Source organism: Melanaphis sacchari, unplaced genomic scaffold, assembly GCF_002803265.2.
Source record: "Melanaphis sacchari strain LSU unplaced genomic scaffold, SCAv2.0 Contig23_pilon_pilon, whole genome shotgun sequence".
NCBI lineage: Eukaryota > Metazoa > Arthropoda > Insecta > Hemiptera > Aphididae > Melanaphis > Melanaphis sacchari.
This window is the reverse complement of record NW_020271114.1, coordinates 3,072,932-3,088,859: the sequence shown is the minus strand read 5'-3', so window position 1 is coordinate 3,088,859 and position 15,928 is coordinate 3,072,932. Positions and strand designations below refer to the sequence as shown.

Here is a 15,928-nt window from a genome sequence, read left to right as displayed (position 1 = left end):
GTTGTATTTAGAGAGGTAGGTTGATTAGCGGCTAGGTTAAATTATTTTTTTATTTTTTCTAGTAATATAAATTTTTTTTAAGTCTTCTTTCTGAACTATTATTGATATTGAGTATTAATTTAAATTTTCTGGTTATTAATTTATTTTATTTTTTATGTAATAATTTCATCCACCTTGTATTTGATGAAAATGTCTTTTAAAAATATTATATGTAGATAGTTTACGAAAAATAATATAATTCTAGTACCTACTTATACACATAAGGTAAATAGTCGATAATTATTATAACAAGTATATACTTACAAGATGACTTATCAAAAATGATTTAACAAAACAATATTCACAAACTATAAAGTGTACAAAGAAGTAAGAATGGTACTCACTTGCCTACTTTTTTTAAAGTGTTTAACTCAAAAAATTTGCATATTGCACAGCGTGATTATCCATATTTTTTTTCATAAAAGATTTGACGTATTTTCTGAGACTTGAGAGGTTATATTTCAGGTTACTTTATTATATTTTAAAACAATTTTTGCGTTCCCGATATTTCGATCTTATGTCGTACAGTACATAGGCAACCTAACAAACGAGTGAGCCCGTTATCTGCAGATGATAAGAATCAACTCAACGGGTGTAGCAGCTAGCTCTGCTGTCTCCATCATCCGCATAGGTACATGTCGAAAACGAACACGAAGTAACCACCGTTCGCGTTCGCCGGCGTGTTCCACGACTCGCCGAATCGAATTTTTCGGGTAGATATAACTAGTTTACCCTACGTAAATTGTACCGATTCGCATTCCGTGTTGATTGTTATTTAAAATAGTTATTTTTCTATTGCCTTCGTTAGGTACTTACCAAAGAGTATTATTGTTTACTTTTTCTCGGCAAACACTTAAATATCTAATTAACTAGTATTATAAAATATTATTACAATAACAACGATGTTGGGGGAATCTGACGAGTTTTCGGAAATATTGAAAACCGGCTTCCCAATGTATCTGTTAATCGCCATCCCGTTGCTGTTGGTCATGAGTCCGGTGTGTCCGGCGAACGCGGCGCACGAGCTTACTGTGTACCGCGCCCAACAGTACAGTTTGCAAGGCACCACATATGGTAAAGTACTAAAGTGTCAACTGCGAAACGTTATTAGCCGGTTTGATGACTCTGATTCCATTTATTTTCTTCAACAACAGGTTCTAAAAGCAGTATAATCAACTTGGAAGCCAGATCACTGAAAACTTGGAGTAGTCGGTCCAGGCATTGTGTGTTTGTACTAATGGACAATTTCACGACAGAAGCCTATGAACAAATAGCGTCTGGATCAGGCGCCTTAGTGCTGGTTGTACCGCCTTCACCACATACTAGAGAGCAACAGAACGTGAGATATTGTTTTACTAATTATTTAATATCTAGTCGATAAGCAAAAACCATTTCTGAGCGTCACAAATTTTATAGCTGACTTAACTCAGTATTATTATTTTTAATTTAAAAATTAAACCGAAAACTACCTATTATACTGGCCTTTACCTATTTAGATTTTTTTAAATGGTTATTTATACATAAATTAATATACTTTATTTCAGAGAATGTTAGAAATAGAACAAACCATTTTATTGTCTGATACTTCCATACCAATATATATGATAAATTGGTCTACTGAAGTCAACAAATTAATGAACGATTTGGCTGATAGCAAAATTATTGATGAAAATGCAAGTTCTGCAGCCAAAGGTGTCAAACTTAAATATTTTAAATTATGATTCCTAAATGCTTTAATACTTCAATTTATTTTTTTATTAGCTTTTATTAATTCTGTTTCTGCAAACGGATATCAAATAGTAGTATCAACTAATAAACCAATTTTACAACAGAATATTGCCATATCAACAATTCAAGTAAACTATTCAATGTGTACATTTAGTTTTACATTAACATTGTTGCTAAACTTAAAATTATTTAATTTATTAGGGTCAATTGATTGGATATGGGTTTCAAGATAAGTTGCCCAGTATTTTGATTGTTGCTCATTATGACAGTTTTGGTTTGGCGCCGGTAAGCAATCAGTATTTAATTTTGAATTCATTTTTTGTTATAATAAATAAATAAATATCATATATCTCAATGTAATAATTGTATACATGAATTATTATATCTAGGAGTTATCATATGGCGCTGACAGTAATGGCTCAGGAGCTGCCATACTTTTACTTTTGGCCAAAATACTTAGTCGAGTCTATGCAGAGAAAAATCGACCCAAGTATAATGTCATGTTTGTTTTAAGTGGTGGTGGTAAGCTTAACTATCTAGGATCTAAAAACTGGATTGAACAACAAATGGAAAAATCTAACACATTACAAGTAATCAAAAATATATTTAAATTTCTTATTAATAAGGCCCGGAACTTGATGCATTTATATTTTTTTTCTAATGCGTTTACATAAGGCTTGTATTTACAGAAATATGATTTATGTTATGTAAAATTCAATGGAACAATTTTTATTTTCATTTTAAATTTAATTTAAATCCTGTAATCTGTAAAAAAAAAAAACATATTTAATATATAAAAATATTAGCGTTGTTTAAATTCAGATGAATAAAATAATAAATAAATAATTAAAAACAATGATTTCTTATTAAAAGCGTAATTTTTGAAAATGTCATGTTATTTTTTGATAATTTTTTAAGTCATTTTAATACTTTTTTTGAGTGAATTTTTAAAGATTTTTAGGTCATCAAGTCTCGACCCCTACTTATTAAAATGTTTTAATTAACAAAAAATATTGTTTATTTTTTAGGATGTGTCATTTGTATTATGTTTAGATTCATTGGGTAGCGATAGGAATATTTATGCTCATGTTTCAAAACCACCAAAAGATGACAGCAAAATGGGAAATTTTATGAATGTAATTTATTTTATATTATATTTATAATTTATTATTATTATTATTATATATTTTTTCTATTTTAGGAACTTAATAATAATCTAGGAGAAAATGGACTGAAAATCATTCATAAAAAGATAAATCTAGGTAGTGATACACTTGCTTGGGAACATGAAAGATACAGTATAAGAAGATTGCCTTCTTTCACTCTATCTAGTTTAAAAGTATTTTACCTTTATTTTAGTTAATATTAGAGATATTTGCATCATAATTTATTTCTTAACAGAGTCACAAAAACAGTTCAAGGAAATCGATTTTGGATACAAGTGAAACATTAGATTCAAAAACTGTGTATCGCAATGCTCAGATTATAGTTAAAACTTTAGTTGCTCATTTGTATGATTATAATACATCTGAAACACCCAAAGTTGTGAGTTCTATCAATTATTTTATGATATTTTTCAATATGAATCTTCTTTGCAATATTTTATATAATATATACTATTATTAAGTATCTACATAAGTTAATTAATTTTTTTCAGAATGTCGATTTTGAATCGTTGCGTACCTCTTTGGATTTATTAATTTTACAGCCTAGATCCACACAAATAATAGCTCAAAAAAACCATCCATTAGTTGATAATTTATTTTCATTGATGAATAAATATTTAAAAGACGTTAATGTGTCTCATTTGACTGCAGACAAAGTTGATCCACAGTTTTCATTCTACACAGTTACCAGGGCTACTTTACAAGTTTACAGGTTAGTAAAATATTATAAATTGCTTACCTTGTGATAACTTATGATCGATTTATACAAATTAATCATGTCGTATAGTTATAGAACTATGTATAATGTTAAAACTGATAAATGTATGATATTTTTAGTGTTAAACCAGCAGTGTTTGATCTCATTCTTACTCTAGCAATAGCTGTTTACTTGACAATAGTATACTTCTTTATCCAGGTAAAAATTACATAGAAATAAACCTGTTAAAACCAATCTTAATAAACTATCAATTATTTTGATTTTAGTTTGTACCAATTATATATGATTTATACATTGGTACATCAAAACCAGAACCTGTTATTAGCTTACCGAAGAAAAATAACCGCAAAGAAAAGCAACGATAAATAGATTTATTTATTTCTTGTTTTATTATTTTGTTTATATATTTTTATATAAATATAATTTTATTCTTTTTTTTTTTTTTTTTGCTCAAAGCGAACTTTTGTAGTCAAATTTAATGTGTTTAATGTTTTTTTCTTTTTTTTTTTAGTTAACATGAGTACAAAGTGTTACTGCATATGTTTAAATAATTAAGGTTTCAGGTTAGTGAATTATTAAAATGTAGTGAAATCAATTATTCACTATTAATCCCACTCAGTTTACTTTGTACTATTCTAATTTTGACTGATTAGAATATTGATTTTAAAATATAATTTTGTTTCTAAGTGTAACGAGTTATAAACATTTTTTTTACGTAATTCATACTACGAACAATACAATTTATACTATTTTACAAACAACACTGCCCATGTTTGCTCATTTTTGAGATAAATTGCTTCATCAAACGTCAAAGTTGGAACACCAAAGTATGCAATAGTTAATGATGTATATCAATATACAAATAATGGTTATTTTTTAATTGGTTTATTATTATTATTTTTATTTTAGAATAAAAATGTATTGTATTGTTTTTTTGTTAATGTATTTTCAAATCATTCATTAAAAATTGAAATTTAAAATAAAATACTTTTCCAGGGACATCATGTGTACATGTTATCTGTAAAAATTAAATCATTAATTATTTTCCTTAATTTTGCATTAAAATATTGTTTTTTTCCAAACAAATAGTGTTACATGCATCTAAACATAAATAAAACATAAGTAACAGTAAGTACCTAACAAAATTTTTAATGGAAGATAAGTTTGTACACTACTGAAGTGTATATTTACGATTTACCGCATTATAAATAAATATCACCAATCCGCCCCTACAAATGCTGTATTAAGTTTTTATAGTTTTTATTATATTATACTTAATATTTATAATATAATCTATTGAGGTTAAATTATTTTATTTATTTGTTTATATGATTTAATAGTGTTTGATAACACTAAATAAAATTATTAAAGCTTACATTAATAACATTTTTAAGGTTTATGGCGTTTAAGTAATATTACTTAGTTGTATGATCTACAGCAGTAGTCGGCAATAGGTGGCCCCCAAGCCAAATCCGGCCCATGAAAGAAAAATAATTGGACCACAAAAAATATTTTTTTAAATAATGCTAGTTGATGTATTTAGAGATTACAATGGTGTTTATCGTTTATTGCTATTTTCAATAATAGTTGCGATAACACAACAATTATTAACTAATATCTGAGTTTTTAGTTTTTACTGGTCCTCGAAATTTTTTTTTTTTGATTTTCTGGACCTCCATAAAATTCAATTGCTGACCCCTGATCTACAGTATGACTATTTTTGTCTTTCTTATGTTTTAAAATTTTAAAACAATTTATAAGCCTTACATTTTATTTATTTTTCCAATGTAGGTAATAATTAAAATTTAATAACTTTTGTCCAATTTGTTATTTAAATGATTTGGCTACAAAATGAAAATTTGGTCTTGTTATTGTCAAATAAATAGAAACAATTAACTATTCTTCAGCCATTTAGCATAAATTGATGAGCATTAACCCTTAAAATGGAAGAATTTCAACTCCATTATTTTAGATAAAGACAATTATCAATTAAAATATATGTAAACATTTTGTTTTGATTTCTCTAGTAAATTTTATACATTTTTAAATAAAAAATTATTAAGTAGTTAACACTTGTATAAGGTACCTATCTTTTTTCAATTTATCAGTAATAACGTAGACTAAAATCATTTTTTTTACAAATCTTATAATTATTATAACTTGACTTTACAATGTGCTAACTAATTTACACAATTTCTTTTTAAATATAATAAAAATATTCAATATTCTTTTATTTTTTACATTTAACAATAGATTTAAAATTTAAAATAAAATATGATCATAATTCATAACACACGACACTACAATAGTGATTTAAATTTTACACATTTAAACATAAGAAATATATTAATTTTAACTTTTTACAATTAATTCACGCAAAAATATAAAATTGTATGGCTTTATAATCATGAACGTAAAAAATCAAAAAATGTAAATACGAAATTAAAAAAAAAAAAAATTATTATCTGAGTATAAAATAAAGTATAAATAATTCAAACTTTATTAAATTTAACACAAAAGCTTTTAATTGCAGTGGCATAAAATAAATTAAAAATTAACTTTCAATCTTTGGTGATAAAAAAATAATTATATTATTTTTTTGTTTATGTTATAAATGAAGGCTAGTGGTAACCAATTAAGTAAAGTATAAATGTTCCTTAACTTTGTACTTAAAAATAAATCTCTTGACTACATCCATTAAGTACCATTAAACAACAGCCAGATCTCCGTGAACCCTGATACGATATAAACATGTATACTCATCATGTCCATGATTAGATTCTATTCTTAATTCTACGATGGCGTAAATGTTATCTGTTCTCTATAACATAAAATGATGATTATTTACAAAAAAATAAAAATAATAATAATAATAAAATATATTGCTCACTTCAGCAGAAAAATATTGTAAACTAGGCCCGTCAACAGTAAACTGATATTTACCCAAAAGTTCACCGTTCGAATCCGATTCATGTTTTAATCCCTATCATAAAAAAAAATAAAAACAATCATAATATTAAAATAAACTAAAATATATGTTTTAAAATACTAACCCAAACACTGAAATCTTTAGGAGCAGATCTTATATGACCATCTTCTGAAAGTGATTTTGGCAAATGTTCTATGGTAAAACCAGTTACATGTATAGTTTTGGACAACTTCAACACCAAAAAACCCTTAGCACCAATGAATGCCCAACATTGACCAGGGTTAACACCAGGCTAAATTTGAAAAACAAAAATAACAATAATAATACAAATTAATTAATAGTATGATACAAGAATTTATAAGTATTTATTCTTAAACTAATATTTTTAATAATTATAAGTATTAGTTATAGACAATATATATTAAACTAACAATTATATAATACAGAAATAATAATCTTTGTTTTTTAAAAGTATTTACATTTTCTAAACTACAATTGCTGTTAATATTAAAAAGATCTAATACCCACATGACATGTTATACAAGTCAAATAAACACATTATAACATAGTTGATTTAGGTTTAACAGAATCTATTTTATGTTGTCAGTTTTAATGTTATAATTGATTAATTTAATTTATTTTAAAGGTATGAATATTAAAATATAAAAGTTCACATAACTTGTTTGAAGTTAATACAAAGAAAAAAACCAACAAGAAAATACAGATAATATTTTTACTTTTAAATTTAATGATAGATCAATTCACTAAAAAGTAAAATTTATAAAACAAAATGAATTTTTCTGAACATAATTTACACTAGTCTCGATAGTCTGGACAGCATAAGTCCATTTGTTCATAAATACATTTGTAATTTGTTCGGAATTAAAATTATTGCTCAGAAAAAAATTATTGATTACTATTTTAAGTTCTTTAATTATAGACACTTTTTTTTTGTAATTTATTATGTTAAAGTTATTTATTATTTTTGTAATTTAAAGTGCAATAAACATAAAGGTGAAGATATTAAAAATAAAAATGTTAGTCATTTGAATAGGTAATTTTGAAAACCTTCCATTTATCTGGATGTTACTCAGAATGAATTTGTCTAGACTATTAAGACTCTACAATGTATACTATTTTACACTTTACTCAGACATATGTGAGCATGTGATAGAATCTCAAAACAGTTGTTTTAATTAATTTTTTTTAGTTATTTAACCATGAATATTAAACATAATATCATAATAAGTAACTTGATTTTAATAAAATTCTTGTAAAAATAAATACCAGATTTGTAAGATAATAGTTTGTTCAGAATTTATTAGGATGATGAGCATTTTAATGCACTCTATAGAGGGATATTCTAGAAACTCATGTAGTACTCGTATAGTCACAGCAATAATTTAATGATTTCCAAACTTTGAGATAGATCATGGTTATGGTCTATGGAGTAGATGCTGCAGTAGACCATAATGTTCACAAGAAAAATAGTCTATGTGAAAATATAATATTTTTCAGTAGAGATAAAACACTTATTTATAAATTAACTATTATTCAATTTAATTAAAAAAATTATCGGAATATTCAAGAAATAAATATAATTTTATTTTTTTAAATACTGTCATAATAAATACTTTATTTTTAAAGTTTTAAATAAAAAAATTATCATAGAGGAGATTTTTATTCATCATAAAAGAAAGATATCAATGGGAATGTTAATCATATAAAAAATAATTTTTTTCTAAAACAAGTCATCAAAAAATTAATTTTCAATTTTTTTTACATAAGATTTATTCTTGTGAACAATAATAAGTAATGTATCATTTTTATAAGAATACTATATAATTTTTAATTTGGTTTTTAGACATGATATTTTAAGTACATTTCTTATTTTACCATTGAAATAACTTATGATGAGTTTAAATACCTGAATAGCCAATCTTGGGCCATTTGATATAAACCACAAAGGTATCCCAAACATTGTTAATGCTGCTGTTGAGGGCTTAGTTTGGGTACAACGTGTTCCTAGTACCGTTGCACCTAAAATTCATAATTAAAATATTTTATTTTAGTTAATATTAAGCAAAGTAAAACTTGAAATAGTAAATATTTTATATTCACCAGCAGATTCTAAAGCGTAATCGACCATTCCTGTTTTGTCAGCATCATAAACACTTAATGTAGATTTCATTGTTATGTTGACATACTGTTCAATATAATTGACAATTGAATTCCAATCATTTTTAGAACAAGCTTCTTTCGATGATGATTCAGTATTTGTTTTTAATATGGCTGATTAAAAGTATGAAAATATATTTTAAATATTTTTATATTTCATTTATAATAAATGGTTTTCTAATTAGAATAATTGGATACATACATAAGTAATCAACAATTTAATTAAAAATACTCATCATTATTAATTATGCCATGCTATTCACCTGAATTAGATTTGTAATCCTCAAAGCTATTAATTAAGTTTGAAACAATATTTTGTAGTTCTAAAATTTTCTTTTCCATTAAATGAATAGTTTCTTTTTCTTGGCCAGAAATTTCATTTTTAACATTGTTTAATGTAATTTTTTGGTTGTTTAATTTATTCTAAATAAAATAAATTTATAATTATGTGTATACAATACAGAATTCAATTACTTTACAAATATATACAACATAAATTTACATTAATCCAATTTAAGTTCTCAGAGTTCAGTTTTTCTAATTGGTTTTTTAACATTTGTTGAAATTCTTGATCATGTAATTTTACTAAATTTGACTGTGAAATATTTAACTGATTGAAAAATACATGTTGAAATTCTTCAGAAGCTATAATTTTCCTAGCCAACAGATTATAATCAAAAGCTAAAAATCTTTGATTTTGTTCAACAGGAATAGTATGAACTTGATTGGCTGAGTCCACAACAGTATTAAGATTACGAAATACCTGAATATAAAATAATTAACTTTTTTTATAATAAACAGTAACATTTTTAATATTTAATAGGCTATGCAATATTTTGCATACATTAAAAAATAATTGCCCAAATAATTTTAATGCAACCATCGTTGAAGCAAACATCACTATTGCTAGATCTAATACAAACTGGAAAGTAGAAGAAAACACTTGAAAAATTGATGTAATCAAATTGTGTATGCTAATAAATGGTGATAGAAGGAAATGTGTCCAAGAATCTTGCCATACTGGAATACTCAGAGGTATCATATTATTTAAAACACCAACTATAAAAACACAAGTAATGATATTAATTGTTAATAATGTTTTATAGTTTTAATATATTAAAAAATGTATATACAAATAGTAAAATATATGTATTTTTACCAGTTAAAAATATTATTAATGCTGAAATTAAGATGGACATCATTAGATTGTTTATTTTAGTATGTCCAAAATAATGATGAATAATTTTTCGTATAGTTGAGATGATGATTATATCGTAGTGCACCATAGTAATAGTGGCCAAATGCACCCAATTAGTTAACTTCCGAATAGTAGTATTAGTTATGTTGGATCCAATCTCTAAAATTACAAGTCAATAATACATTTAATTAAATAAATTAGGAATAAAGAAAATCATATAGTTAAAATATAACGCTAATCTTTATATATAAATAATAAATTTATATATCAGACATTGCATAACACCCCCAAAATTAAAGATTAAACTGAATAAATAATTTATATTTAATTTTAATGTTTTATAATATTAATATCGAACTAGACCAAAACCCCCTACAAAAATATTTCCTACCTACGCCCATCAGACAATATTTGAATAGTTTTATATTAGTTAGAATAATGAACTATTGACAAAAAAATTGATTAAAATATGTTATGTATTTAATACAATTTTTTTAGTTATATACTATTTTAAAAAGTTACACAAATATATTATAATACAAAGCCAACTATGTATTCACCATTACAGTACTACAGTAATACTAAAAATAAAATATGATAAGGATTTTAAATATCCATAAATACATTTTTACTTCACAAGTTATTTTTTTAAGAACCTAGGTATCTAAGTAGTCTCATCAAACAATAGATTTAAGTATTCATTAAAAAGTTAACAAAATATATTACGTAAGAAGCTTTTAAGAAATAATCATTAAATAATTGTTTTTATTCCCAATCTATTAATAAGAGTCATAAATATTTTATGAATTTTATATTTTTATGTTTATACACATAAACATAAAATTCAATAATTTATTTGTACTATATTGTTTTATATCAAACAGCTAATCGTCCACATAATACACAATTAAATTGTAAACTTATAAAACAAATGTATTAATACATTCTTATACCTTACCCATTACAGACTCATGTATTTCAGATAATGTAGAAATAGAAATAAAATATGAAATAATGAATTGAATAAATAATTGAACTGAGTGTGACACGTGCTTTAAAAATGTTGCAGCTTTTCTTTGAGTAGTAATTGAAGTTTCTTCGGTTTCTGTTTCTGTTTCGTTGTGGTTTGTTACTTTATAATGTTTATAAGTTGTTGATGTTGTAAATAATTTTCTTTCTGTAAAATTAATATTTATTTACATATTTTTATAAAACTATAATTACTAAATAATTAATAAACCAACTTATATGACTAGAATTAAAGATATGAGATGATTGGTCTTCAGAAAAATCATGTTTCAAAGGAGTTTTCTCATAAGATTTAAGAGGTAGTCTTGACATGTTTGGTATGAGTGGTATGCCAGGAGATATTTCATACTTGTAATATTTAGATCCAGGTGAATAGGTGTTATCTGTCTTTGGCAAAACTCTGTACACAAATATATGTTTAATTAGCACAGAAAAAATTTATCTGTAAATTTTATAGATATACTTACTCTTGCCATCCGTCAAAATCGTTGTAAAATTTTACTATTTCTTTAGGACTCTTAAATGGGCCAGATGAAGGCCTTAAAGTGAAACTTAAGTCTTCAGTCATGTAGTACAGAGCAATTACAATTAATGATAGTACCTAAATATTTTAATATTAGAAGTTAAAAATAAAATTTAAAATGTATTATTCTAAGCTCTAGTAAAGTAAAATTTAAAACTTAATTTTAGGTCGCACAAACATTTTGCTGTGGTGAATTTAAAAAAACTCAAGTAAACTAAAGAAACCAAACATTTTAAATATTGTAAGAAAACAACAATGTGTAGGATTTATTGCACGAAGATTCCACCATTTTTTTTTTTATGTTAACAATACAATAGAAACTGATACACTTATCCCTGCAGGGGATGATCTTTTATGAAAGTTTATTACTACATACTTGTAAAAAATATCGAATGTGTGCACCATCGGACTTGATATGGTATATGTTTCCAATAATTTTAATTCATATATTATAATAGTTATTATTAGTTATACACAATAATTATTTTAAACACAGTTTTAAATTTAAATCGTTTTGAGAGAAATTTATGATTACTGATTACAAAAATTTCGGTTAGATAAGAAACAAAATAATTTTAATACATAATAATAATAATAATAATAATAATAGGTATAGTTAGTAAGTTTGTGATGAGTCTTGTTGTACCATGTTGAAATACTTACAATGTATACTACTTCTTCAAAACACTGATATTATATAATTTTTCGATCGTTGAGTCGTTCAGCGGTATAATAGTTTTCTTGCTGAAAAATTAAATCGTTAAATAATATTAATTTTAAGTTAATAATCAAATTGCATTTACAAATTAATTATTAATTATTAATTGATCACTCACGTACATTTTAATAATTTATAATATGGACTTCAACATCAATAAGTTACTTAGGTATACTTATTTTAAACCTATAGCGATTAATAAGATTTACACGCAACTACACTGTACTGCAATATAAGCACTTATCGGTGTGCAAATTTATCCATTATAGCTGTATAACAATAATAATTAAATTAGCAATTACACTCACGAATTATTTATAATTAATATTTGAATTTGAATTTCAGAAATAAAATATATATCATTTAATCAACTACTCTTATTAATTTATTGTTATATAATATCATTATGTTATTAACAATCTTTCAATCAAAATACAAAATACGATTTTTATTTTTAATAGGTACCGTTGTCTTAGGTATCTATACTATGTTTGTTGGACATATGAATGTTAGTATCATGTTGCACTATTGTATAATGTATAATATTTGTTTCGCCCATTTGGGGTTGTTAGGGACTACGATGATTATCACAATATTGTTTTTTTGAAATACTATATTATTTTGAAGTGAATATTATATTAATTATTCAGTGTTTTTTTATGATAAAATATTACAAAATATAAAAGTTTATTTGCTAGAAACGCAGATTTGTACATTGAACAAATTCTATATTTTATTTAGCACGGACAACCTGTAATCTTTTTAAGAACACAAATTGACACTAATATTTTGATTTTATATTATTTTTCAGAATAGATACGTATTAATGGGTAAAAATGAATTCAGGTTACATAATATGACATATTTGAATTTTTTAACAATATTAATTTTATTTCTATTAATTTAGTTTGATTATTAAATATACAAATAGTAGTAATATTGTAATAGAACAATAAATAATGCTAAAAAAATAGTAACATTAAAAAGTTATTGATTAGACAAAAATGTTTAATTACAAATCTAAAACAGTTTTTTTTGGATTAGAGAAAAAAGAATTTTTTTAATAAATACAATGACTTGTGTGGAAAAAAATCTTAATTCGTATTTAAACAGGTGACTACTTAGACTTGTTGTTTTTTTCTAAAGTATTTAAATAACATTTGAATTTTAAATACTTTTATTTGAATACCGAAATATTATACAAGTAGACTTCAGACAATAACCGGTCATTCGAATTATACTGGAAAAGAGAGGTAAGGTATATTTACAATTTACTACATATAATTTACTATATGCCATAAAATTAATTATTTATACAATATTAAAAATTAAAAATATTGTTTTGTTTTGTTTATACGTTTTCTATCTTTTCTTGTCACAAATCGAAATCCTCCAATTTAATTTTATTATATTAGAAAAACAATAATTTTAGTTTGCCTATGCGTTTGTTGGCTGCACTGCGACAGTAGACGTACATGCTCCTCCTATTCACGCGGCGCTCTCATTCTGGAAAATGATTCTTTTTCGTTGACTCTTTTCAAGTCTTAATTTTTCTGGTCAATTTTTTTAATAAAACTTGTTGAATTAGACGTCTGACCAACTGTAAGTATAATTATATTAATATTTATTTATTGCAACTCGTTAAGATGTTATGTATGAGATTTAGGGCTAACGATGGATAATTAACACCGCCTCTTGGCTTCACGTCATGTCAATTTATTGGTCACATGTAAAGCGACATATTCTATAAATTCAACTTGTGATTGGATTTAAAGTTCCAGCAGGTTCCATTTGTCTCGTATTTACGTTTTTACATCTCTGTCAGTGAACTATTTTTGAGAATTCTCGCTCATAAACTACGAATTATTAAAAATATGATTTTTTTTATTTGAGGTTATGTTTGTAACCTGTGTTGGATTTATCCATTTTTTATAATTGTGTAGTTCGATTAAATTAATCTTATAGACTAACTAAATTTTATAACTTTCCATTAGATATTCAGGTAATAGTTTTTTTATATACTTATCGTGTTTGCTTAATACGTATATCAGTTGAATGTTTTTATGTACTTTTATTTTGGTTACTTATGCATTGTTTTTTATAATAAACTAAATTATTTTTATATTTTTCTAAGTAGCAACATGTCGGGAGGACTTGATGTATTGGGCTTGAAAGAGGATGATGTCACCAAGATGTTGGCTGCCACCACCCACTTAGGTGCTGAAAATGTCAACTTTCAAATGGAGCAATATGCTTATAAAAGAAACAGCCGCGGTAAATTACATTTTATCAAGTTGTTTAAGCACTAGGTTTATTAAGATTTTACTTTAAGGATTAAACATTTTCAACTTGAACAAGACATGGGAGAAACTGTTGTTAGCAGCTAGGGCTATTGTTGCTGTTGAACATCCATCAGAAATTTTCGTTATTTCATCTAGGCCTTATGGACAACGTGCCGTTTTAAAGTTTGCCGCTTACACTGGTGCCACACCAATTGCTGGTCGTTTCACTCCAGGAGCTTTTACTAATCAAATTCAAGTAAATTGTATAATTTTATTTATATTTCTAAGGTTTATTATTTCAACTTATATTGTTTGAAATGATTTTTTTGTACGCTCCAGTCAATCTGAATTTATATGACTGAATAATTAGTACATATGATCAAACCAATTTTTTTATTTATTTAATATGTAATGCATTCTAAACTGACTATATTCATATTTTGAATGTGTATATTGGTTTATACACAATACTGTATACCACCTGACTATATAAGATAACATTTAAAAGAATACACTACAATAATCATGGGTAGAGTTGGATGTGATAAATTTTAAATAAGATCTGTTTCAAATAATATATGATCATACTATTTTTCTTCAGTTGAAATATTTTATGTATTAATTAATATATAAGTTATTTCTTAAGGTGATCTGTAGTGTAAGATATAAAAGGTAACTACTTTATGTCTTTTAAAAATAGTTCGTACAACGCAAGATATTCACTAATAATGAATGAAAATAATAAATTTACTGTAAACCGTAACCTGCTTGAATTTTAGTTATTCAAGACTCAATTATAGATTAATATGTATATTAATATATACATTTTTTTAAATGGTGAAGTAATTCTCTACAGTCAATCAGAATAATAATGAAAATTAATAATTAATGATAAATCAATCTATAGATTCTGATATTAGATTTTCAAAATTCCCTGAATATATGTCTTTATTATTGAAGTCACTCTGTGATACTTTATTTAATAATGATTTATGTGCTCTTATTAATGGATTAATAAAGTTATTCTATTGTAATTGTTAACTATGATATTTTTTTTCTAATTGTTAAATTTAAGTGAAATTCTTTATTTTACTTAATTATTGTCACGTACAACAAATTATGTTGGCTATTTATATTTATGAAACTTAAATGATGACAAAACACCCCAGTCAATCTGAATGTTAATGATTGATATATTATTATGGTTCTGATTTATTTTTATTTTCCTTATTACTTGCTCATAAGTTTTTAGAATTAATAATTAATGAAAAATGTTCCTTTTTATTTTAATTAATATAAATGCTAAAGATACATGTATTACATTTATTTAATATTACAATATATTAAATTTAATACTTAACAAAATGAATTTACATATTCGATATTTATATGATGACTTATACACCCCAGTCAATCTGAA

At 24.8% G+C, this 15,928-nt stretch overlaps 3 protein-coding genes across 6 annotated transcripts in view; 2 read left to right on the top strand and 1 right to left on the bottom strand.

The window, feature by feature from the left end:
* The first annotated feature begins 640 nt into the window (after positions 1–640).
* On the top strand, positions 641–4,531 carry LOC112594580 (nicalin-1). The gene is made up of 12 exons (XM_025339439.1): positions 641–1,113; positions 1,194–1,378; positions 1,584–1,731; positions 1,801–1,895; positions 1,969–2,052; positions 2,157–2,357; positions 2,796–2,903; positions 2,969–3,106; positions 3,169–3,312; positions 3,425–3,645; positions 3,771–3,849; positions 3,918–4,531. The coding sequence occupies exons 1-12, from the start codon at positions 942–944 to the stop codon at positions 4,014–4,016; spliced, it is 1,674 nt and encodes a 557-aa protein (XP_025195224.1). The 5' UTR covers positions 641–941; the 3' UTR covers positions 4,017–4,531.
* A 1,662-nt stretch (positions 4,532–6,193) lies between these two features.
* LOC112594596 lies at positions 6,194–12,468 on the bottom strand. 3 transcript variants are annotated; one of them, XM_025339471.1, is made up of 14 exons: positions 12,349–12,468; positions 12,172–12,252; positions 11,453–11,586; positions 11,201–11,385; positions 10,915–11,133; positions 9,918–10,115; positions 9,603–9,817; positions 9,261–9,521; positions 9,022–9,181; positions 8,702–8,872; positions 8,508–8,620; positions 6,705–6,872; positions 6,542–6,634; positions 6,359–6,472 (listed from the first exon to the last, which is right to left on the bottom strand). In XM_025339471.1, the coding sequence occupies exons 3-14, from the start codon at positions 11,551–11,553 to the stop codon at positions 6,359–6,361; spliced, it is 1,998 nt and encodes a 665-aa protein (XP_025195256.1). In that variant the 5' UTR covers positions 11,554–11,586; positions 12,172–12,252; positions 12,349–12,468. The 3 variants fall into 3 exon arrangements, with proteins under 3 accessions (XP_025195257.1, XP_025195256.1, XP_025195255.1); XM_025339470.1 differs by lacking the exons at positions 12,172–12,252; positions 12,349–12,468 and adding an exon at positions 11,885–12,026; XM_025339472.1 differs by lacking the exons at positions 12,172–12,252; positions 12,349–12,468 and having other exon boundaries at positions 6,194–6,472; positions 11,453–11,553.
* Positions 12,469–13,709: 1,241 nt separating this feature from the next.
* Positions 13,710–15,928, top strand: part of LOC112594574 (40S ribosomal protein SA) — a 3,101-nt gene continuing 882 nt past the window's right edge. Inside the window, exons 1-3 of one of the 2 annotated variants that reach the window (XM_025339422.1) lie at positions 13,710–13,828; positions 14,364–14,500; positions 14,559–14,764. In XM_025339422.1, the coding sequence (XP_025195207.1) occupies positions 14,368–14,500; positions 14,559–14,764 (339 nt within the window). In that variant the 5' untranslated portion in view covers positions 13,710–13,828; positions 14,364–14,367. Of the gene's footprint in view, positions 13,829–14,360; positions 14,501–14,558; positions 14,765–15,928 lie in introns of both variants that reach the window. The other variant, XM_025339423.1, reaches the window with a different exon arrangement.